This window comes from Stegostoma tigrinum, chromosome 17 (genome assembly GCF_030684315.1).
Source record: "Stegostoma tigrinum isolate sSteTig4 chromosome 17, sSteTig4.hap1, whole genome shotgun sequence".
NCBI lineage: Eukaryota > Metazoa > Chordata > Chondrichthyes > Orectolobiformes > Stegostomatidae > Stegostoma > Stegostoma tigrinum.
Genome location: NC_081370.1, coordinates 11,629,433 through 11,654,749, shown reverse-complemented (window position 1 = coordinate 11,654,749; position 25,317 = coordinate 11,629,433). Strand labels below are relative to the sequence as shown.

General features: G+C 45.9%; 1 protein-coding gene across 4 annotated transcripts in view; it reads left to right on the top strand.

The window, feature by feature from the left end:
* Positions 1–22,561, top strand: part of LOC125459473 (cytosolic carboxypeptidase 2-like) — a 63,478-nt gene extending 40,917 nt beyond the window's left edge. For 3 of the 4 annotated variants that reach the window (XM_059651944.1, XM_059651941.1, XM_059651942.1), the window contains 10 exons: positions 2,003–2,104; positions 3,248–3,331; positions 4,607–4,708; positions 5,256–5,319; positions 9,148–9,372; positions 12,751–12,802; positions 13,622–13,818; positions 20,542–20,632; positions 21,196–21,366; positions 22,020–22,561. In XM_059651944.1, coding sequence (XP_059507927.1) covers positions 2,003–2,104; positions 3,248–3,331; positions 4,607–4,708; positions 5,256–5,319; positions 9,148–9,372; positions 12,751–12,802; positions 13,622–13,818; positions 20,542–20,632; positions 21,196–21,366; positions 22,020–22,455 — 1,524 coding nt within the window. In that variant the 3' untranslated portion in view covers positions 22,456–22,561. The remainder of the gene's footprint in view (positions 1–2,002; positions 2,105–3,247; positions 3,332–4,606; positions 4,709–5,255; positions 5,320–9,147; positions 9,373–12,750; positions 12,803–13,621; positions 13,819–20,541; positions 20,633–21,195; positions 21,367–22,019) is intronic. The other variant, XM_059651943.1, reaches the window with a different exon arrangement.
* The last annotated feature ends 2,756 nt before the right edge of the window (positions 22,562–25,317 follow it).

Genomic DNA, 25,317 nt, shown 5'->3' with positions numbered 1-25,317 from the left:
TGTCTTGGGTGGTGGGGTCGGATTGTAAATGGCGAAAGTGTCGGAGGATGATGCGTTGTATCCGGAGGTTGGTAGGGTGGTGTGTGAGAACAAGGGGGATCCTCTTTGGGCGGTTGTGGCGGGGGCGGGGTGTGAGGGATGTGTTGCGGGAAATACGGGAGACGCGGTCAAGGGCGTTCTCAATCACTGTGGGGGGAAAGTTGCGGTCCTTGAAGAACTTGGACATCTGGGATGTGCGGGAGTGGAATGTCTTATCATGGGAGCAGATGCGGCGGAGGCGGAGGAATTGGGAATAGGGGATGGAATTTTTGCAGGAGGGTGGGTGGGTGGAGGTGTATTCTAGGTAGCTGTGGGAGTCGGTGGGCTTGAAATGGACATCAGTTACAAGGTGGTTGCCTGAGATGGAGACTGAGAGGTCCAGGAAGGTGAGGGATGTGTTGGAGATGGCCCAGGTGAACTTGTGGTTGGGGTGGAAGGTGTTGGTGAAGTGGATGAACTGTTCGAGCTCCTCTGGGGAGAAAGAGGCGGCACCGATACAGTCATCAATGTACCGGAGGAAGAGGTGTGGTTTGGGGCCTGTGTAGGTGCGGAAGGGGGACTGTTCCACGTAACCTACAAAGAGGCAGGCATAGCTGGGGCCCATGCAGGTGCTCATGGCCACCCCCTTAGTCTGTAGGAAGTGGGAGGAGTCAAAAGAGAAGTTGTTGAGGGTGAGGACGAGTTCAGCTAGGCGGATGAGAGTGTCGGTGGAGGGGGACTGGTCAGGCCTGCGGGACAGGAAGAAGCGGAGGGCCTTGAGGCCATCTGCATGCGGAATGCAGGTGTATAGGGACTGGACGTCCATGGTGAATATGAGGTGTTGGGGGCCAGGGAATTGGAAGTCCTGGAGGAGGTGGAGGGCGTGGGTGGTGTCACGGACGTAGGTGGGGAGTTCCTGGACCAAAGGGGAGAAAATGGAGTCCAGATTGGTGGAGATGAGTTCGGTGGGGCAGGAGCAGGCTGAGACGATGGGCCGACCAGGGCAGGCAGGTTTGTGGATTTTGGGAAGGAGATAGAAACGGGCCGTGTGGGGTTGGGGAACAATGAGGTTGGAGGCTGTGGGTGGGAGGTCCCCTGAGGTGATGAGGTCGTGAATGGTGTTGGAGATGATGGTTTGGTGCTCGGGTGTGGGGTCATGATCGAGGGGGCGGTAGGAGGTGGTGTCGGAGAGTTGGCGTCTGGCCTCAGTGATGTAGAGGTCAGTGCGCCATACTACCACTGCACCACCCTAGTCTGCGGGTTGGTTGGATGACAGTGTCAGGTTTGGGTGAATGAAGCTCTCTGAGTGCAATGGGGCCTCCTCCAGCAGGTGGCAGTAGTGAGCCAGTGCAGCTGGAACACACAACTCTCTTTGAAAGAAGATAATAAAATGTGAGGCTGGATGAACACAGCAGGCCAAGCAGCATCTCAGGAGAAACGTCAGCTTTTGTGCTCCTGAGATGCTGCTTGGCCTGCTGTGTTCATCCAGCCTCACATTTTATTATCCTGGAATTCTCCAGCATCTGCAGTTCCCATTATCTCTCTTTGAAAGAAGGCGGCTGGAAAGGGAGAGCCGAGAGACCAAAGAATTCCTCAGTCCAATGGTCAGTCCCTGTACACAGCACAGTTAGATCCTTGGTTATCCATAAATCCCTTTTGGTTTGTCACAAATTAAATGCCAGTGGAATATAGAATCCCTGCTTCGTGATCTTTGGGTCGTTTGAGTGCTCAAATCCCATTTGCACGTACTTCTTTCTTCTGAATCTTTTCCCTTTGTGAGATTGAAAATTGCATGGGGCTGTATCGGGAGGGTTGTAGTAGTGGCAATAGTGATTGTAATAGCTGCGGCCTCCGACTCTGGGTGTCCTGGGGTGGAAAGTGTGAGCAGGAGCTGGCAGTCAAGCCAATCTGGCACACTGTTCTCTAGCCAGGCCAACCAGGGCACACAGTGACACTGCATCTTGCCTCTGCTTCCTTCACCCAGTCACGGCAGAAAAAGAAACGGCTAAGGGCCAGAAAGGAGAGAAACAAACTGCGGCAGCTCATCAATGGGCCAGGTCTGCCCACCCGCATCAAGCATCAGGCAGTGAGTGATTATCAACTGGCACAGTGTGAATGCAGACGCCCAGCATGGGGATAGGGGCTGGGACAGCTATCAGGCTCTTCCCGGGGGCATTGAAGCCAGTCAATGCAACAGGTCACAGGGTGATGGGCGTGACAGAGAGGAGGGAGTAGTGTTACATTGGGAATCAAAGACATCATGGGGAGTGGGTGACATTACATGGGGAGATGAGTGGGCGAGGTGAGTGTTTTTATGGGGGAAGATGGGTGATATGGGGGTAGGTGCGTGTTTATACAGGGAGAGGTGGGTGGTGTTATGAGGGGAAGTGGGTGTTATGGGATGCATGGGTGTTCTTAATGGGGGAGGTGGGTGTTATGGGGAGGTAGGTGGGCATTATTATGGGGGGAGGTGGGTGTTTGGGCTCAGTTGGTGTTGTTATGGGGAGGTGGGTGTTATGGGCAGGTAGGTGGGCATTATTATAGGGGGAGGTGGGTGTTATGGGGATTCGGGTCGGCGTTGGTATGGGGGCACGGTGAGTGTCATCATTGGGGGAGGTGGGTGGGGGCTACGTGAAGCGGTCAGCACGTTACATGGTGCGAAGTCCCCATTCCTTATATCTATCTCTCCCCACCCTCCCCATCTGTCCCCTCCCTCCCCCCTTTCTCCTCACCCTCCGTCTCTGCCTTTCCTGTCTCCCTCACTCCCGCCCTCTCCGCATCCCTTGCATTCGCGCCCTCTCTGCCTTCCCTCTCTCCCCTCCAGCCTCTCCCTCCCTCTTGCCCCCCATCACTCTCTCTCTGTCCGTTTCTGCCCTCCCTTGCAGTCCCTCTCCTCCACATCCACCCTTGCCCCCAACCTCTCCTCCCCTTCTCTCCTCCCCTTCTCTCCTCCCCTTCTCTCCTCCCCTGTCTTTCACCCCCAAATTTTCTCCTCCTTTTCTCTTTTTGATTACCTTTCTGTCTCCCCCTCTCTCCCCCGGTCTCTGGATCTCTCTCTTTTTCTCTGTTTGTTTTATCTCTTTCTCTGTCTCTTTCCCTCACTGTGGCTCTCTCTTTCTCTGTCTCACTCCGGCACTCTCATTCTCTCACTCCCTCCCTCTCTCTCTCTACCTCTCCACCTCAGTCTCACTTTTTTCGCTCTCACTCTCACTCTCTCTCTCCTGCACAGGCTCCAGGTGAGGCTAGCTCCAAGCAGAGTAAAATGCGGGAAGGTTCCAGTCGGATTGAGCAGCCACAGAAGGTGGTATTAAAGGTAGGAGTAAACTAGTGGCTGCAGCAAGAGCTAATGTCCGGATGTTGTATGCCCTGATCATGCATGTGCCCCTGGCCACTTGTGCTGGTTCTCCCTGACCTTACCAGCCTAGTGAATGTGGGTCAATGGATGGGGTTGAGGGGTTTGGGTGAAGCAGTGTGAAGTGGGGCAGACAGTGTACGGGCTGGAGAGAGAGAGAGAGAGAGAGAGAGAGACAGACAATGTCGTGTCCTCAGCCAGCCCTAGGTTCAATATGAGTTCAGCGGCTATTTGTCACAGAATGATGAAGGCAGTGTGGAGGGCACTCAGTAATCAGTCAACCTCCAGGTGAGCTGAAGCAGACACCTGGGGTCTTGTGGGGAGGGTGCATGTAGGGGCTAGAGTGTGTAGGGGACATAAGGGGGTGAACGTAGTAGGTTCCATGAATAAACGACAGAGACATAGTAGATTGAGAGAAGTCAGGGCCTCATGGGCTAGTTGGGGGAGGGGCTGGTGGAAGTCATGACTGATGGATGGAGACCATGAGGGAGAAGGGCAGTAAGGAGTGAGGAGGGCAGGAGAGGGGCACGGAAAGGCAAGGACAGAAGAGAGAGAGGGCTGAAGAGAAGGAGGACAGAGAGGCGTGAGGGAAGGAGGGAGGAAGGTCACGCGGATGGGTAGCAAGATGAAAGGAGAGATATAGAGGGACGCGGAACTGAAGGAATGGGGAATGGCAGGAGGTGATAGAGGGAAGACAGGGAGCAGAGAGGGAGGGCAAGCTTCCTGAGATGTGGAATGAGGGGGAGAAGGGAGGAGAGTAGGAACTGACACAGGAATGAGGGGTAGAGTTTGGGAGGCAAAGCTGCTCCTGAGTCTGGTTTTGGCTGGTTGGCAGAAGGAGGAGGGTTGAGAGAGGCAGCTGTTGAGAATCAGCCTGTCAAAGGACGGATGCAGGGGACTGGGGGCATGGTGCCCTTTTAGCCAACTCATGGGGGTGGGGAAACAGTGTCTCTTGGCTAATAGGGGGACAGGATATACTGGGACCAATCTCACAGCATTGCCAAGTTCAGTGGAGGAGAGGTGAGAGTTGAAGACTAGAATGAGGACTGAGTAACAACATCTCACTTGAAACAATGACCATCTGCTGGCTTTGGGAGCTGTGTGGAGGATGGACCTCACTGAGGCAAGGGAATAGTGAGTGAGTTCTCTCACTGTGAGGCGACAGGAGAGGGAATAATGAGCGTGTTCTCTCTACTGACTTATTGATCCTTCTTTTCCTGTTGTTTCTGTCTCCAGCTACAGCCTCGATCCCGTGAGCAGATTCCAACGGCACAGCCGTGGATTCCCCAGCCCATCAGTACGCTGTCTGTCGTCTGTGCTGTCAATAGTAAGGATAAGGTGACTGTTCCAGTTTACTTTCAATTCTCCTGATCTCGCAGCTCTGCCTTCTCAGTCGATGTTTATTCCAGACTCTGGTGTCTACATGTATTACAAACATAGCCACTATGGTGTCTGTACTAGTCTGGGAGCTTTCACAACCATGCAGGTGAATTAACTAACTTGTCTTTGTTGGGTTTATCTTTAAAGATCTTTCTTCGAGCAAGAGTGTAGCACTTTGAATTCTCCAATGATCTGGCCAGCAGCTGTGTCTTTAAAGGGGAAAATGAAAATTATGCCGTTTTCCTGTCCTTTCCAGACTGACACCTCACTAACAATTCAAATTCAAGCAACACCACAAAATGTTGATTATTTGGACACGTATTTGTAGGAGTTAACTTTGTGTGAAGTTTGCACTTTACAGGAGTGAGGACAATAAGGTTTTCAAGCACTGAATACTCCTCAGTATCCGGAGGTTGCAATGGACGTTAGATCACGTAACTACTTTCCCTGCTGCTGAACATTGTAGCTGGGCCCTCCTTTGATGCTTCTTTATCTCCATTTGCAGGCTGCATTGTTCAAGGCGATGAACTATCGCTGGGGACCAAACTCCACTCCAGGACAGAAATATGGTACGGTTTATGGGTCATGCTTTCCTGCAGGAAAGAGGACAACCTCACTGAATTACACACACATGCAGACTGGACATAAAATGTGGATGTTATGGGTGGAGGATAGAGTGGGTAGGCAGTTCAGTTTGGGTTAGTTGAGTATTGGGTAACTTGCTTTTAAAAAAATTCCGCCATCCAAAAGCAATCCAAATTTTAAAAACAATTCTTTTCACCTTTTATCCTTCCTTGTCTTCTTTCGTGTACACAATGACCTAACGTGGTCAAATAAACAAAAAAGCTGCACCATCATAGTTCCAAGAGTCAACATCTTGGAAGCAAAATGTCACTTATCAGGGAGTTCCCTGGATCACTGATTGAATGCCAAGTTGAACACTTCAATCCCAGTAGTGAAAATCCAACGAATCTCCATCAAGTGAGATTTGTGGAGAAGAATTAGGGATCATTCTAGTGTCATCTCAGGTCTCTGCAGGCTTCAACTGCAGAAGAAGGAACCTAGAGGTGAAGCATTCACTTAGTAACCTGTTTGTACACAGATGCTGCCTGACCACACTATTTCCAGCCTTATGATTTCATGTCTGCAGAATCAGCATTATTTCACATTACTGTGAGTGATTGATGCTTCAGACTTGTTGCAAAGGGAGCTCTTCTTGAGTCACAGTTGCCTCCTGCCTTGCTGCGCAGAAGGAAGGCAGCAATATTTTGAGATAACAAAGTGTGGAACTGGATGAACACAGCAGGCCAAGCTTTTGTGCTCCTAAGATGCTGGTTGCCCTGCTGTGCTCATTCAGCTCCACACTTTGTTATCTCGGATTCTCCAGCATCTGCAGTTTCCATTATCTCTCAGCAATATTTTGAGACTGCTTCTTTGTAAACAGTGTGGAATGAGCTAGATGCCATATTGTGATGTGTATCTCGTTCCTGAGAGGCTCTTAGAATCATAGAATCCCTACAGTGTGGAAGCAGGACATTCAGCCCTGTTGAGTCCACACCGATCCTCTGAGGAGCATCCCACCCAGATGCATCCGCCTACCCTATCCCTCTAACCCTGCATTTTCCATGGCCAATCCACCTAACCTGCACATCTTTGGACTGTGGGAGGAAGCCGTAGCACCCGGAAGAAACACACGCAGACAGGGGGAGAATAGAACATAGAACAGTACAGCACAGAACAGGCCCTTCAGCCCACAATGTTGTGCCGACCATTGATCCTCATGTATGCACCCTCAAATTTCTGTGACCATATGCATGTCCAGCAGTCTCTTAAATGTCCCCAATGACCTTGCTTCCACAACTGCTGCTGGCAACGCATTCCATGCTCTCACAACTCTCTGTGTAAAGAACCTGCCTCTGACATCTCCTCTATACTTTCCTCCAACCAGCTTAAAACTATGACCCCTCGTGTTAGCCTTTTCTGCCCTGGGAAATAGCCAGAGACTATCAACTCTATCTATGCCTCTCACTATCTTGTATACCTCCATTAGGTCCCCTCTCCTCCTCCTTTTCTCCAATGAAAAGAGTCTGAGCTCAGTCAACTTCTCTTCACAAGATATGCCCTCCAGTCCAGACAGCATCCTGGTAAACCTCCTCTGAGCCCTCTCCAAAGCATCCACATCTTTCCTATAATAGGGCGACCAGAACTGGATGCAGTATTCCAAGTGCGGTCTAACCAAAGTTTTATAGAGCTGCAACAAGATCTCACGACTCTTAAACTCAATCCCCCTGTTAATGAAAGCCAAAACACCATATACTTTCTTAACAACCCTGTCCACTTGGGTGGCCATTTTAAGGGATCTATGTATCTGCACACCAAGATCCCTCTGTTCCTCCACACTGCCAAGAATCCTATCCTTAATCCTGTACTCAGCAAACTTGACACAGACAGTTGCTTGAGGGTGAAATTGAACCCAGGCCCCTGGTGCTGTGAAGCAGCAGTGCTAACCACTGAGCCACTGTGCTGCCCCAAGAGTCAAACTTTCATATCGAGCATCTTTCAATCAAAGCCCCTCCTATTTGCAGAAATCAGCAGGTTTCAGGCGCAGCTTCTTGGTGGAAAATGTTATTTTTCACCAACTTGCCTGATATGCTATGACAGGAGGGTGTAATCGAGATTTCCTGGGATATTGCCTAGTTTGGAGAGTTTCAGCTATAAAGAGAGATTGGACAAACTGAGGTTGTTTTCCTAAGAGCAGAGGAGACATGACTGAAATGTATAAAATTATGAGGGGCAGAAATGGGGTAGACAGAAAGTACCTTTTCTCAGTGATGGAGGGAACTGTGGCCTAAATGCATGGATTTGAGGTAAGGGGTAGATGTTTTAAAGGAGATAACAAGGTGTAGAGCTGAATAAACACAGCAGGCCAGGCAGCATCAGAGGAGCAAGAAGGCTGACGTTTTGGATCTGGAGAAGGGTCCAGATCTGAAACGTCAGCCTTCCTGTTCCTATGAGCTGCTTGGCCTGCTGTGTTCATCCAGCTGTACTCCTTGTTATCTCAGATTCTCCATCTTCGGCAGTTCCTACTATCTCTGAGGTTTTAAAGGAGATATGAGGAAAGATGTTTCCACTCAGAGAGCAGTGGAAATTAGGAACTGACTGCCTATCAGGGTGATAGACACAAGTCCTCATACCATTTTAAAAATATTTGAAAGTGCACTTGTGAAGCCAAGACATATAAAGTTATAGGCCATGTGCTGGAAAATCGGATTAGAACAGTTAGGTGGTTGTTTTTGACTAGCATGGATGTGATGTGTCAAAGGGCCTTTTCCTGTGTTGTTGATCCCTATGATTTTATGACTTCCTATGTAGGTGGGACTTTCAGAAGATTTTTGATAAGGTACCACATTGGCATACTGTTTAATAATGCTAGAGTTCATGGTGTTCGGGGTAACATCATTATAGTCCCAGAGGACTACTCTTTCAGAGATGACAGTTGATGGTTTAATTTGAGGGACAGCAGGCCTCAGGCAAGGGGAGAGGTTGAAGAGGAGAGCCCTTCAGGGTGACCTTAGCCAGTGTGGGAATTGAGTCTTGAGTCTATGCTGTTAGCATTAATCTACAAACCAGCAGTTCAATCAACTGAGCTGTTTGACCCATATTGGCATAGTTAGAGGATGGGCTAGAAGCCAGAGAGTTGGGATAAAGGGGGTATTTTCAGGATGGTATTCTGTAACTAGTGCAGTGCCACCTCAGTGCTGGGGCCAGAATGATTTACTATATATAAAGAGTGACTTGGATGAAGAATGTGAATGTAGCCAAGTTTGCAGATGGCACAAAAATAGCTGGGAAAGTACTGAAGACACAGAATCTGCCGAGGGATATGGACTGGTTTAGTCGAGAGAAAAACGTAATAAATATCATGTAGGGAAAAGTGAGGTTATACAGTTTGGCAGGAAGAGTAGAGGAGCTGAATGTTATTTAAATGAAGAATTACTGCAGAAAGTGACAGAACAGAGAAATTTGGGAGTCCATGCGCACAAATAGCAAAAATCTAGCATCTGAATTCAGTGGGTAATAGGGAAAGCAAATGGAATGTTGGCCTTTATTTCAAAGTGAGTGGCATATAAATGTGGGGAGGTTTTGCCAAAACTATACAAGGGACTAGTCGGACCATAGCTAGAATACTGTGATCAAGGTTATGGCAAAAAGGCAGTAAAATGGAGGTGAGGATTATCAGGTCAGCCTGTGATCTCATTGAATGGTGGAGCAGGCTGGATGGGTCGAATGGCTTACTTCTGCTCTTACATGTTATGTGACATATGTATATACACAGTCAATTCTCCTCCAGGCTGCAGGGTAAACTCTCCCTCTGTGTCTCCGTCTCTTTATTTCAGACCAGTTCACATGGGACACTGACTGCAGTAACTGTCGATTGACCACCAGGAGCCCTCAGCGGCAAGATTCATTCATACGCCACGTCCTCCCAATGAGCATTGTGGACCAACAGCGACCTCAGGAACCCACTAACCCGATCACACAGCGTCGAACACCTTTCAATGACAAGTTGCAATGCAGAGATACATTGGCCCAGAGCCTGAGCCCCTACAGTTGGAAGCTAGGTGAGGAGGTACTTTGTGTAACAGGTAATGCCAAGAAAATTGCAATGTTGGACAGGTCAGATGGACATGGTCAAGGCATGGAGCCTGCTCATAGCATGCTGTCTACTGTCTTCTGTGCTGGAAAGGTGTTCACAGAGTTGGTCCAATCATGGCTCTGGTAGTCAAGGTCTCACCCAGGGCAAAACACAACTGACAGGTGTTAATGATCTGGGTTTTTCACATTTCATTTGAGAAATTAAGACTGAAGACGATTGTGAAATGAATTTTTGGAACTCCAGAGGTTGATTTTGTGGAAGTGTGGACATTGTATTCTGGTGGAGCAGTCAGTCAGTGGGAGAGTTCACAGGGAGGGACTGTGGTAGAATTACAAAAGTTACAGACGTTACTTATTTGGCTAGAAGTGAATCACAACCCAGAATGCATGTTTGTTGGCTGTGGAGAGGGATGTTATCAAGCAGAACTCTCTAGAGTTGTGCTCTGTCAGAGAACGAGAGCAGCAGCCCATGGGAGATGAGGGTAATTGGACAGGAGATGATGATATTTGAGCGTGCACTGTCGAAATAAAAGCCAGAGATTCACAACATAGCCTGTTCATTGATAAGCTGCAATAATGGCTGTTATTGTAGAAACCTTGAACTCTCATTCCCTTCTACAAAATGAGAGTGAACCTAGTGAATGAATCCAGTATCAGTATTCTGGGAAAAACCAAAAGAACAATGGATGCTGGACATCAGAAATAAAGAAGAGAAATTGCTGGGAAAGCTCAACTGGTCTGGCAGCATTTATGGAGAGAAATCAGAGTTAATGTTTCAGGCCCAGTGACCCTTTTTCAGAATGGGGAACAGTATTCCAGTGTTAAGTGCAGTTAGTTTCAGTAGCAATATGATGATGCATCCTGTTACTTTGGTATAGAACATAGAACCTTACAGCACACTACAGGCCCTTCGGCCCTCGATGTTGTGCCGACCTGTCATACCGATCTGAAGCCCATCTAATCTATACTATTCCATGTACACCCATATGCTTGTCCAATGATGACTTAAATGTGCTTAAAGTTGGCGAATCTACTACCATTGCAGGCAAAGCGTTCCATACCCTTACTACTCTCTGAGTAAAGAAATTACCTCTGACATCTGTCCTATATCTTTCACCACTCAATTTAAAGCTATGCCCCCTCGTGCTCGCCGTCACCATTCTAGGAAAAAGGCTCTCCCTATCCACCCTATCTAACCCTCTGATTATTTTATATGTTTCAATTAAGACACCTCTCAACCTTCTTCTCTCTAAGAAAAACAGCCTCAAGTCCCTCAGCCCTTCCTCGTAAGACGTTCCCTCCATACCAGGCTACATCCTAGTAAATCTCCTCTGCACCCTTTCCAAAGCTTCCACATCCTTCTTATAATGCGGTGACCAGAACTGTACACAATACTCCAAGTGCGGCTGCACCAGAATTTTGTACAGCTGCAGCATAGCCTTATGGTTCCGGAAGTCGATCCCTCTATTAATAAAAGCTAAAACACTGTATGCCTTCTTAACAGCCCTGTCAACCTGGGTGGCAACTTTCAAGGATCTGTGTACATGGACACAGATCTCTCTGCTCATCTACACTACCAAGAATCTTACCATTAGCCCAGTACTTTGCCCTCTGGTTACTCCTGACAAAGTGCATCACCTCACACTTGTCTGCATTAAACTATTTGCCACCTCCCTGCCCAGCTCAGCAGCTTATCTATGTCTCTCTGCAACCCACAGCATCCTTTGTCACTATCCACAACTCCACCGACCTTAGTGTCGTCTGCAAATTTACTAACCCATCCTTCTACGCCCTCATCCAGGTCATTTATAAAAATGACAAACCGCAGTGGACCCAACACCGACCCTTGCGGTACACCACTAGTAACTGGTCTCCAGGATGAACATTTCCCATCAACTACCACCCTCTGTCTTCTTTCAGCAAGCCAATTTCCGATCCAAACTGCTATATCTCCCACAATTCCATTCCTCCGCATTTTGTACAATAGCCTACTGTGGGGAACCTTATCGAACGCCTTGCTGAAATTTGCTAAATTATGTTCTAGGTGATAAGCTCATCAGAAATTTCATTGTTCTCTTTGACACAGGCTAGACAATGCTGTGTTCTGCCACAGAATAAACTCTCAGGTGCTGACCTTATGAATTTGTGTTTAAACATATTCCTCGGATAAAGTTTTGTTTGTTTAAGCTGGATCTCTGTATCAAAGTAAGAGACAAGAGAAGTTGAGTCCTGAAACAAAAGCAGAAATTTCTGGGGAAGCTCAGCAGGTCTGGTTACATCTCTGAAGAGAAATCAGAGTACAGGTTTCGAGTCCGGTGACTCTTCCTCAGAACTGAAATGGGTGGCATGAAATGGAGAGAGTTTGGTGCTGGTCAGAAGGTCATCATGAGAAAGAGGAGATGAGTTGAAGGTGGTGATTGAAGTAGTTGTGAAAAAACCAGTTACAGTCACACACTCAGTGAAGACCAGGGAGAGACTCTGTCAATGTAACCTTGATTACTTGCTGAAAGTGGAAATCTGACAAAGGGAGAACAGAGAAGCTCCTGATCATCCAAATCCCTCCCATAACATAATGAGAAATGCAGAAAGAAAGTGAAACTCAGAAAGAAATTGAAAGCTTTCTGGTATTACAGAACCTACCAGGAGAGTGAAACAAGTCAGCGTCTTTGGTTAAAATAAAATCATTATCACAATCTCAATTGTTATGCAGATTTGGTAATCAAAATCAATGCTCAGATTCTATTCTTTCAAAGAAATTGAGGGAACAGAGTCAAGATCTTGGGAATAACAGGCAATACTCAGTTTGAAACCAAATAAGGTCATTGAGAGTATGTAGCAGAGAAGAAGAAAAACATTACTTCCTTTTTCATTTACGTTTAAATTATGCTGGCAATATCAGTCATATATGCTTTAGTTGTGATTATAGTAACAACTAGTTCACATCCCAACCTATTGAACTTAAGGCAAGGTTAATGTTGGCTTAGTCCTATCATATTCTAGGAAATAACATACTTTTTTACATTTTAATGTGTATATTTTTCTTTAAGTGGGGCGGGCTGCAGTGTAAAGTCTCTCTTTGCTGAGGATATATAAATGAAAGTTGTTCAAGAGTAGCAGCTGGTGGCTGAGCAAGTATTAGTTGTACTCAGTATAGTACGCAACACCACCCATCCATTTGTTTTCCTTTCATAGGCTGGGGCTCTCTACAACTACATGTCCAGAACGAAACGAATCAAGATGCATGTTCACCAATCCCCAAAAGGGAACCAAGTAAATATTTGTAATTCTCTTCCACCATGATGCACAGAAATGCCAATGATGCTTAACCTCTTCTTGTTCCCCAGGTGGTTTGCCCTTGACCTGTTCCTCCCATACATCTGCAACAAGTTCCCAACGGTAGGTATCTGTATATAGATAATGTCTGTGTGTGTTATCCTCGTTATCAATTACCTCCATATCCTTACAGCTCAGTAACCTCCTCTAGCCTTAAAACTGTCTGGTATCTCTGTGCCACTCCAATGCTGACATCTTGTGCAATCTGTAGTGTTTTGTAAATTGCATGATGCATTCTGAACCCTGAGGCTACTGTACAGGAGTGTACCAGCAGAGGCAGTCTACTAGGAGGAGATAATAAAAGGTTTGAATTTAAACTGGTCTCTAGATGAATAGAGAACTGTTTCTGTCTCAAGAACTTCACAGTGACTGAGAAGGTGAAAAACAAGTGACATGGCCATCAGGTATGAAATCTCCAGCTTTTCTATATTGTTTATAGACAGGGTTTTACAATAGAGAGTTGGACACACAGCAGCCATGTCAGAGACACATACAACTTCTGCTACAGTTTGAGTAACAGAAATATTTGTACAGTCTATATACACTGAGCTTACAATGAGTGAAGGGGTGAGGGTGGGGGGGGGGGGGCGGGGAACTGTCCCCGAGAGGAGACACTGGCCTGAGGTGGGGCTGGGAAATACACTGTCCAGACTATGTCCTGGGGTGAGTTGGTGGGCGCGGGGGTCAGTGTAGGGGCTTGCTGTGGGAGAAGGGGCTCAGTGTGGGTGTGGAGGATGGGAATTAGGAATGCGTGTGGAGGGAGTTTGCTGAGGGGTGGAGACACAGGCCTGCTGTTGAGATGCATGTGTGTTAGGGGCCCTCTGACTACAAAGCTCCTTTGAGTGTGTAATGCTCCTTAGCCCTGACTCTGTTTCTGTGCAGACCTCAAAGTACCTGGTTGACCTCAAAATCAAGACCTCTGAGAACTATCAGCCGGCCGACTTGTCGATCTGCAGCCCCCCATCTGGGGAATACACACAATCTGAAACTACGGGTACTTCCAAGTGCACCAGCTAGTAGCTCTACAATGTTACAGATGCCTGACATCAAATCCAAGTCAGAGTGGCCTGCAGAATCAGGTATTATGACTGACTGACTGAAGCAGAGAGAGCCCAGTTTCAGGAGTAATGGGCCTCAGTCAATACGAGAATGGAAAGTGCAGAACATCAGCCAGATTATACTAGACTTGGTCTTGACCAACAAGATACGATTAAATACTGATGTCATTGTGGAAGTCCCCTGGATAGCAGCTACCATAATTGAATTTTGCATACAGTTTAAAGGAGAAAAGTGTGGCTCCAAGACTAATATTGTAAATTTAAATAAGGACAATTGTGACTGCATGAAATCAGAGCTCACAAAAGTAAACTGGCAATTAAGGTTAAGGGATAGATCAGTACAGATGCAGGGCAAACATTTCAGGAGATATTCGAGAGAGTGCAAAATAGATGTGCATTCCAGCAAGAAGGAAAAATTCTGTGGGACCGAACTACCATCTGTAGTTAGCCAAAAAAATCATAGATAGTATCAAACTCAAAGAAAAGACATAAAATTGTGCAAAGATAGGTGGTAGTTCTGAAGATTGGACAAAATATTTTTAAAAAGGAAAGAATTATTAAAAGGAGAAGAATAAAAAGTGTATGAGAGGAAGTTAGCCAAAAATATAAAAACAGATCAAAAGGTTTCTTCAGATATTTAAAACAGAAGCACTAACAAAGTAAGTGTTGGCCCTACAGAAAACAAGTCTGGGTAATCTGGAGAATAAAGAATTGACAGAAAAATTGAATAGATATTTTCTACTGGTCTTCATTAGAGAGGATACAATTAGCATCCCAGATGTAAGTCAGATTGGAGGAACTCAAGAAAATTACTGTGATCAATTATGAATGAATGGTGTATGATTTATTTATTGACATATATCTTGAAGATAAATTGAAAGGTGTTTTATTGCCACAATCAAAGCACAATAAGGATAAAAAGAAATTATTCAAATAAGAACTCATCCTCTGTCCAAACTGGAATTTCAAGCACAGCTTCAGAACTTCTGAAAGGTCTCTGTAAGGTGATCAGGTCCTCAAGGAGCCCTGCTCTAGTTTGCTGATTCCTCAAGCTCTGCTATCACCTTGCCTTATCTACATGGCCAAGAGTCCAGGCTCCAGTCCTACTGCTGCCAGGAGTTCCCACTCTGCTCACCGGACACTTCCTCTGGGCCCTGATGGATTTTGTTCCACAGTCTTAAAATAACTAGCTAGTGAGATAGTTGATACCTTGGTTTAAGATTTCCAAAGCTAACTAGATTTGGAGAAGGTTCCTTCAGATTGGAAAATAGAGGATATAACTGACTTTTTCACAAAAGAATGGAGATGGAAAGCAGGAAACTACAGGGCAATTAGCTTAACAGCTGTCATAGTGAAAATGTTAGAAGTTACTTCTAAAGATGTTATACTGTGTTCCCTTGCCAGCATTTCTGTCTCAGGCTTGCAGCAGTGCTCCAGCAAGAGTCAGCTCAAGCTGGAAGAACAGCTCCTCATTTTCTGCTTGGGGTCCCTAAAGCCTTCAAGATTAGCAAGTTTTGAGAAGATTTGTAGCTCAGGTTGAGGTTGTGGATGTAAGTTTACTCGCTGAGCTGGAAGGTTCGTTTTCAGACGTTTCGTCACCATTCTAGGAAACATCATCAGTGAGCCTCCGGTGAAGTGCTGGTGTTATGTTCCGCTTTCTATGTATACTCAGACCTCTTGGCATCATGGTAGCCCACAAACCCACCAACACACTAAAACAGCAGCTAATGAACTTAAAAGACCCTATACAGACAACACGCAAAACTAACATCATTTACAAAATACCTTGCAAGAGCTGTGACAAACACTACATTGGACAAACAGGCAGAAAGCTAGACACCAGGATACATGAACATCAGCTAGCCACAAAAAGACATGACCCGCTATCACTAGTATCCTTACATACAGGTGAGGAAGGACACCACTTTGATTGGGACAACACATCCATCCTAGGACAAGCCAAACAGAGACATGCATGAGAATTCCTAGAAACATGGCATTCCAACCGGAACTCCATCAACAAACACATTGATTTGGAGCCCATCTACCACCCTCCTGAGAAAAAAAGGAAATGACATCACCAACACATGAAATGACATCACCAACCCAAGGAAACCTAAACACACAAATAGAAAGTGGAACATAACACCAGCACTTCACTGGAGGCTCACTGATGGTGTTACCCAGAATGGTGACGAAACGTCTGAAAACAAATCTTCCAGCTCAGTGAGCAAACTTACATCCAGATCCTTCAAGATTCAATATCCAGTTCCATAAGTTTAGAGTTTGATTCCATCCTTCTGTTATTTTTACCAACCCCACACCCAATCCTATTATGACTTGGATTCTTTTCAGCACAGTCAACCATTCTCACTTACTTCTAAACAAATAATCACATTATATGGATTGTTTTCTATACAGCTCTCCTATTCGCAACTCTTAGTATCTTATTCAGCTTCTCTTCTGTCCTGGCCAGTTCTGCATAATCTCCTTGTTTACCAACTCCTTTCATATCTATCTATCCATCGCTCTCGCTCCGAACGCTGTCTCCACCTATCCTCCACCTCATCTCTCCACCCACTCTCCCAAATGCCCAATTTTCCTAGCTGCTAATAGTTCAAGAGAAGAGTCACTGGATTTGAAACATTGACTCTGACTCTGCATTCTTCCCTCTGATGCTGCTAGCCCCACTGAGTTTCACTTGCAGTTTCTGTTTTTATGGGAAAATGTAAAATTATCTACTTCGACAGAAATAACAAAGCAGAAGCATTTGTCTAAATGGTCAAAGGTTAGAGAGCTCAGAGATGCAGAAAGATCTGGGTGTCCTAGTGCGTGAAGGTTGGTATTCAGGTACAGCAAATAATTTGGAATGTGAATCGGATATTGTGGTTTATTGCAAGGCGAATTGAATGCAAGAGTGAGGAAGTTATGCTTCAGGGCATTGGTGAGACTGCATCTGGGGTATAATGGAAAGGTGCAATAAAAAGAGTTGTCATACTGGGTGACTTTACCTTCCCCAATATTAACTGGGACTCCCTTAGAGCAAGAGGCTTAAATGGGGCAGAATTTGTTAAGTACATCGAAGAGGACTTCTTGAAACAGTGTGTGGATAGCCCAACTAGAGGAGGGGCCATGCAGAACCTTGTATTGGCTAATGAGCCTGGCCAGGTGACTGACCTTTCAGTGGGAGAACATTTTGGAAACGGTGATTGTAACTCCTTAAGTTTTAAGATAACTACGAACAAGGTAAGTCAGGACATGGCAGGAAGGAACTAAAATGGGGGAAGGGAAAGTTATATTAGCTAGGGAGTGTTAATTGGGTGGAGTTGTTTATCAGGCAAGTTCACATTTGACATGTGGGAACTGTTTAAAGACCTGCTGGAGAGAGTTTACGACCAGCATCTTCCAGTAAGGAGAAAGGACAAGGATGGAAAGGTAAGAGACCCTTGGATAATGAGGAAGGTTGTGAATTTAGTCAAAAGGTAAAAAGAAGCATATTTAAGTTTCAGAAGCTAAATTTGAATAGGGCACATGAGGAATAAAAGTAAAGCAGGAAAATACTTAAGCAGGGAATTAGGAAAGCAAAAAGGGGCCAATGAAATGACTGTGGCAAATGGGGTTAAAGTGAATCTCAAGGCATTCTATAGATACATTAAAAACAAAAGGATAACTAGGGAAAAGGTAGGACCACTCAAGGATAACAGAGGGAACTTGTGCTTGGAGTCAGAGAATGTGATGAAATCCTAAATGAGTACTTTGCTTTGGTATTCACTCAGGAAAAGGATATGGATGTTACTGAGATTTGTGTGGAGCATACTTATATGCTCGGGTATTTTGCGATCAAGAAAGAAGTGGTGTTGGATTTCTTGAAGAGCATTAAGGTGGATAAATCCCTGGGCCTGATGGTATCTACCCAGGTTATTGAGAGGGGCAAGAGAGGAGATTGCTGGGGCCTTTACTAAGATCTTTGAATCCTTGCTAGCCACCAGAGAGATCCTGGAGGACTGGTGAGTCACTAATTTTTTTTCCTAAATTCAAGAAGAGAAATAGAGATAATCCAGGAAACTATAGACCAGTGAGTCTCACATCAGTGGTTGGGAAGCTATTAGAGAAAATTCTTTGGGATAGGATTTATGCACATTTGGAGAAGCACGGCCTAATTAGCGCCAGTCAGCATGGCTTTGTGTGGGGTAGATCATGTCTTACTAACTTGATTGAAATTTTCGAGGTGATGCCAAAGGTGATGGATAAGGGTAGGGCGGTGGATGTCGTTTACATCGATTTTAGTAAGGCTTTCGATAAGGTCACCCATTGTAGGCTCATCTGGAAGATTAAGATGCATGGGATCCACCGTGACTTGGATGCATGGATTCAGCATTGGCTTGTCCATAGAAGACAGAGGGTAGTGGTGGAAGAATATTTTTCAGACTGTTCCACAGGGATCCGTACTCTGCTGTTTATGATGTATGTTAATGACTTGGATGAAAATGTAGATTTTCTTTATTCATGTATGGGATGAGGGTGTTGCTGACTTGCCCAGCATTTATTTCCCATCCCTAATTATCCTGAGGCGAATTAGAGTCAACCACATTGCTGTGGGTCTGGAGTCACATGTAGGCCAGACCAGGTAAGGGCGGCAGTTTCCTTCCCTAAAGCACATTATTGAACCAGATGGGTTTTTCTGAAAATTAATAATTAGATATCATTAAAATCTTTAATTCCAGATGCTTAATGATTTCAAATTCCATCATCTGCCCTGGAGGGATTTGAACCCATTTCCCTAGGGCATCATCTGGATCAGCAGTCCAGCAATAATACCACTAGGCCATTGCCTCACCCAGTGAGTGGATTAGTAATATTACACACAATATAAAGATTGGTGGAGTGGTGGCTAGTGTATATGGTTGTCAAACAATACAGTGGGATATAGATCAGTTGCAAATATGGGCAGAGAAATGGCAGGTGGAGTTTAATCCAGGTAAGTGTGAGGTGCTGCATTTTGGGAGATCAAATGTTCAGAAATAATATACAGTTAATGGCAGGACCCTGAACAGCATTGATGTATAGAAGGATCTTGGGGTTCAAGTCCATTGCTCCCTGAAAGTGGGCACACATGTAGATAAGGCGGTAAAGAAGGCATATAACATGCTTGCCTTTATTGGTCGGGGAATTGAGTACAAGAGTCAGGATGTCATGCTGCAGCTTTATAAGAGTTTGGTTAGGCCACACTTAGAGCATTGCATTCAGTTCTGGTCACCACATTACAGGTAGGATGTGGAGGCTTTGAAGAGCATGCAGAAGAGGTTTACCAGGATGCTGCCTGGATTAGAGGGCATGAGCTAAAAGGAGAGGCTAGAAAACCTCAGGTTGTTTTCTCTGGAGCAGCAGAGGCTGAGGGGAGACTTGATTGAAGTCCATAAAATTATGAGCCCGTAGATAGTGTTGATGGTAGAATCTTTTTCCCGGAGTTGAAATGTCTAATACTAGGGGGTATGCATTTGAGGTGAGGTGGGTAAGTTCAAAGGAGACATGAGGGGCAAGTTTTTTTTATACAGCAAGTGGTGGGAGTCTGGAATGTGCTTCCAGGGATGGTGGTGAAAGCAGATACGATAAGGGTATTTGGGGACTTTTAGATCAGTGCATGAATATTCAAGGAATGGAGAGATATGGACTAATGGCAGGCAGAAGAGATATTAGTTTAATTTGGTATCATGTTTGGCGCAGCATTCTGGGCCAAAGGACCTGTTCCTGAGCTGTACAGTTCTATGTTCTATGTACTGTGTACAAGACTGGGAACCATAAATACAGAAGGATGTAAATGCAATGGAAACAATTCAGAGAAGTCTTACTGGACTAATAATTAGAATGTGTGGATTGTCTTTTGAGGGAAGGTTGAATGTACTTGCTTGTGTCCTCTAGAGTGTAGAAGAATCATAGCTTCCCTACAGTGTGGAAGCAGGCCATTTGGCCCATCAAGCCCACAGCCATCCTTGGAAGACCATCCTGCACAGACCTGCCCCTTCCACCCTATCCTTGTAACCTTGCATTTCCCATGGCCAACCCACCTAACCTGCACATCTTTGGACAGTGGGAGCAAACTGTAGCATCCAAAGGAAACCCATTGCAGTCGTGGGGAGAACATGCAAACTCCATGCAAACAGCCACCTGAGGCTGGAATCAAACCTGTGTCCCTGGTGCTGTGAGGCAGCTGTGCTAACCACTGTGCATCAGAGGTGACTTGACTGAAACATACAAGATCCTGATGGGACTTGACCAGGTGGATGTGAAAAAAAGTTTCCTCTCATGGGACAATCTAGAACTAGAGGCCATTGTTTGCAAATAAGGAGGTGTCCATTTAAAAAGAGATCAGGAAACTTCTTTTTCCCTCAGAGGGTTGTGAGTCTTTGGAATTCCCTTCCTCAAAATGCAGTAGATGCCGGATCTTTAAATATTTTCTAGGCAGACCTTGATAGGTTATTGATTGCCAGGAGCGTGTATGGTTATTGGAGGTATGCAGGAATGCAGAGTTGAGGTTAAAATCACATCAGCCATGATCTTATTGAATGGTAGAGCAGACTTTGGGCCAGAGAACTCTTGTTCCTTGTTTGCATGTTTAGAATGGTGAGGTGTGTACATAAGAATAATTATATGTTTTAAAAAGTGTTTATTTTCCTCAGCTACGGATCAGTAATCTGAATTTATGTTTTATCTTCTGAATCTCAACTTGCAAAATGTTTGTTCTAGTCACAGATTACCTCCAATCTGCAGAGCAGTCCTTGCCAGCAGACAGCACTGAGCCACAGACGATGAGTGTGGTAACAGAAGGAGCCTCGACGTAAGTGAACACAACAAATAAAAACAGTGCTCTCTATTACATGGCATTTCCCCCTGCACATTCCAGGCTATAGTGCAGGTTTTGGGGGGGGATTCTTTCCTGTAGCCCCTTACGTTGTTATGACTGTTACTTTGGAAGCACTGCAATGTGTTTTACAAACATAGGTAGTCATTTTAGTTTGAGCAATCTTCCACCATGCAGGTTCATTTCAGCGCCTTCCTTTGCCAAGCTTGCAGACATCTCTGTGAGGTGGTTCTCAACCCACCTAGCTATTCCTGAAACTGGGAGTGGTGGTTATAGTCATTGAGCCAGGTGTGTTTCTTTCCTCATGCAGAACTGTGCAGTGAGGCATTTGAGGAGGAGCCTGTTTAGAACAGAGGAAGTGTCAGCTTCTGAAACAGTCCAAGAGACAACGCTTGTGCACAGCTGGGCATTATTCATAACCAGAGGATGAGTTTGGTCAGGTCTGCCTCACTAGGCCCATGCCAGGAGTCTGTCCCAAGACTTTCTCCTCCTGGGTCCACTTTAATCTTTGAATAAACTTGGTTGTCCTCTGCAAACAGAACAAATCTGGCCATATCTTCTGACGTCAATGAGTCACTCGAAGGGGGACAGTGTATTGGCAGCCAACCAAGGATCCAGAACAGCAGAGGACGATGCCAAAGGCCTGTGGGCACCTTCACCATGGCAACAGCCTCACTGGTCAGCATGGACACTGGGCTGGAGCAGAAAGGGTAAGTACTTTCATCCACTTGGTGATTATGAGACACAGGAGAGGGTCCAGAATGAAACCATCCACACCAACAGCTGGTATCTGTGGATGGCAATCTGGAGGTAGGTACAGTTCCTGACAGAGACACCCTTGAGCCCCTCGATTGGCAAAGGCCTTCACACCTTAAACCAGGTGTCTGGTAAGAGGAGGCCATTCAGCCCGTCAAGTCTGTTCCGCCGTTCAGTTATATCCTCGCTGAGCCATACCTTAACTCACTCCACTTCCCTTGGATCTTGAGCCTTTCCCTGAGGGGAAAACCCCTGTCAATCTCAGTTTGGAAATTTCCAACCAAGTGACAGGTTAATACCTCTCCCTGGAAGATATTTTTAGAGAGGGAAAGGGTACTTCCTGCTACCTTCTTGGGAAAGTTCTCATGTCAAGAGAATAGTTCGAGCTGTTAAGATAAAGGCAAGCATTCCAAGAACCATTTTGCATCAGTTTCTCTGCCTTTCCACCAGTTTTTAGTGATTGCTATAGTAGGCTCCCTTGGTATCTCGGCTTGTCTCATAAGCACCATCTTGCAAAGTAAAGCCCAGCACCACAAACACTTTCATCTTTCACTTGTGGAAACAGTGTCTGGTGCTGAATAGTCACAGAAATCTGGTTTCTTGACAGAGATGGCAGAAATACTGAGCAGGGGCTCTCCAATCTCTCACACTCCCTTGAGATACAGCCCGCATTACTGAGAGGGGGCCCAACTACAGCAAGGTGTGAGAGAGTGTTAAAACTACCTGTGAGACCAGGCAGACTGTCCATGCTGAAAGGAGTGAGTGGGAGGACAGCAGCAATCCATCAGACCAGCAATCTAGTGCCGAGCAAGAGGCTACTGCGCAATACCACCTTGACAGGGACTGCACGGAGACTAGGGCGTCAACCTCACAGGAAATCCCGGGAAGTGCATCAGGACTCTGGGAGGGAGTTGCAGAGGAGCATCAAACGCAACTCACTGGTGGAGACCCTCAAACATCAACTGTCCACTGTCTGCCTGTGGGATGAGACCAAACAGTCGCTGCATTCGGTGAAACCACAGAACGTCCGGCCTGTCATTTAAACTCATGGCAGCCGTGCATTCAACCACCAGGTCAGCCCGACAGCATCAAGGCAACTTCATCATTGTTCACCCTGTCACCACCCAACCCCTCACCCACCCTGTCATCACCCACCCTGTCATCACCCACCCTGTCATCACCCACCCTGTCATCACCCACCCCCTCATCACCCACCCTCTTATCACCCACCCCCTCATCACCCACCCCCTCATCACCCACCCCCTCAACACCCACCCCCTCATCACCCACCCCCTCATCACCCACCCCCTCATCACCCACCCCCTCACCACCCAGCCCCTCACCACCCAACCCCTCACCCACTCTGTCATCACCCAACCCCTAACCCACCCCATCATCACCCACCGCCTCACCCAACCAGTCATCACACCCCCCCTCACTCACGCCATCATCACCCAACCCCTCACCCACCTCCATATCCACTCCCTAACCCACCCCATTGTCACCCACCTCTTCACCTACCCTGTCAGTACCCACCCCCTAACCCGTCGTCTCTCACACACACACACACACACACACACACACACACACTCTCTCTCTCACTCTCTCTCTCTGCTGGAAATGCTCAGCAGGTCTGGCAGCATGTATGGAGAGAAAAAAAATCAAAACTAACGTTTCAGGTCCAGTGACCCTTCTTCAGAACGGATAGCCCACACCCCTGCCATTGTCCTAGTGTAGAATTCCCTGCCAGACCCTTCCCCCATCCCATCTCAGGACACCATTCCCAATCAGACCCCATGCAATCCTGTCCCAGGGCGCAGTCCCGAGTCAGAGCCCAACCCCTCTCACAGGACATGATTCCTGTCAGCTCTCATACATAAACTTATTGAATCTGATCTTCTCAGGATCCTAGCTCCATCACTGATCCTTCAGTTCACTAGGTGGTACCAATGACTCATTGTCCTGTCGGGCAGTGCTGTAGGAAGCATTGGGAGGACAGAGTTAAAGCACAGTGTTGCACTCTGTCCTTTTAGCACAGACAATCCAACACAAACATGGAACTTGACCACAGAAAACATGGAATCACCAGCTCAAATCACTTGGCCACCTTCCAGCTTGTTCCCAACAAGGTGTAACAGTGAACCTTGAAACCAATCCCTCTGCTGCTGTCGTAGTCAGAGACTATTCATTGCACTTTGCTGTCAGAAATGCATACTCAGGAGATTCTTATTTGTTTAAATAAATTCTTTGTTACTTTTTTTCTGTCTTTTTTTTGACGTTATCTCTAATTCCAAATACAGACTTTTAAAAAGGCCTCACTGTTCACAATCATAGGCCTTTCAAATACTACTTCATTGGCTGTGTAGTGCTTTTAAGGCGTGGTCACCATTCCAATATAGAAAATCCTGCAGTTCATTTGTGCACAGGAGGTTCCCCCAAACAGTTATGCACTAATGCCAGTAAGAGGAAAATATTTGCCAGGGTAGCGGGAAGAACAGATCTGCTCCTCTTCTGAGAGTGCCATAGAATCAATTACCTCCACTTAATCTGTTAAAATATTTTATGTTTGCCTTCATTGGTCAGAGAATTGAGTACAGGAGTTGGACCTAATGTTGAGGCTGCTTTTAGAATATTGTATACAATTCTGTTTGCCCTGCTATAGGAAGGACATTGCTAAACTAGAAAAGGTATAGACAAAATTTACAAGGATGTTGCCAGGACTGGAAGGTTTCAGTTAAAAAGAGATGCTGAATAGACTGCTGTTTTTTTTCCATGGAATTTTGGAAACTGAGAGGTGACATTATAGGGTTCATAACATATTAGAGGCATAGGTAAAATGCACACCCGAGGTCTTTTTCCAAAGTCGGGGGAGTCTAAAACTGAAAGGAATAGGTTGAAGGTGTGGAGGTAAAGATATAAAAAGGACCAGGGTGTGGGAGGGTTAACATTTGCACACAGAGGGTGGTGTGTACATGGAATGAGCTGTCAGATAAAGTGATAGAAGTGGGCAATATTACAACATTTACCACTTATTTGGACAGGTGCTTGGATAGGAAAGATTTAGAGGGATATGGATCAAATCCAAGCAAATGGAATTAATTGCATTTGGAATACCCAGTTGGCATTCACGAGTTGGACCAAGGGGTCTGTTTAATGATTTGGATGTGAACATAGGCATGCTTAGTAAGTTTGCAGGTGACACAAAATTGGAGGCATAGTGGACAGCAAAGAAGGTTATTCAGAGTACAACTTGACCTTGGTCAGGTGGGCCAAGATGTGGCAGATGGAGTTTAATTCAGATAAACGTCAGGTGCTGCATTTTGGAAAGGCAAACTTGTACCCTTATTCGTAAGGCCCTGGGGGGTGTACGTTTACAGTTCCTCGAAAGTGAAGTCTCAGGTAGATAGGATAGTGAAGAAGGTGTTTGGTATGTTTACTTTTGTTGGCTAGTGCACTGAGTATAGGAGTTGGGAGGTTGTGTTGTGGCTGTACAGGACATTGGTTAGGCCACTTTTGGAATCTGTGTTCAGTTCTGGTTTCCCTGCTGTAGAAAGGATGCTGTGAAATTTGAAAGGGTTCAGAAAAGATTTACAAGGATGTTGCCAGGTTTGGAGAGTTTGAGCTGAATAGGCTGGGGCTATTTTCCCTGTAGTGTCAGAGGCTGAGGGGTGATCTTACAGAGGTCATGCATGGGGTGACTAACCAAGGTCTTTTCCCTAGGGTAGCAGAGTTCAAAACTAGAGGCATAGGTTGAAGGTGACAGGGGTAAGACTTCTAAGGAACCTAAGGGGCAACTTTTTCATGCAGAGGGTGGTGCATGTGTGGAATGAACCACCACAAGAGGTGGTAGAAACTAGTTGCATTACAACATTTAAAAGGCATCTGAACGTGTACACGAGTAGGAA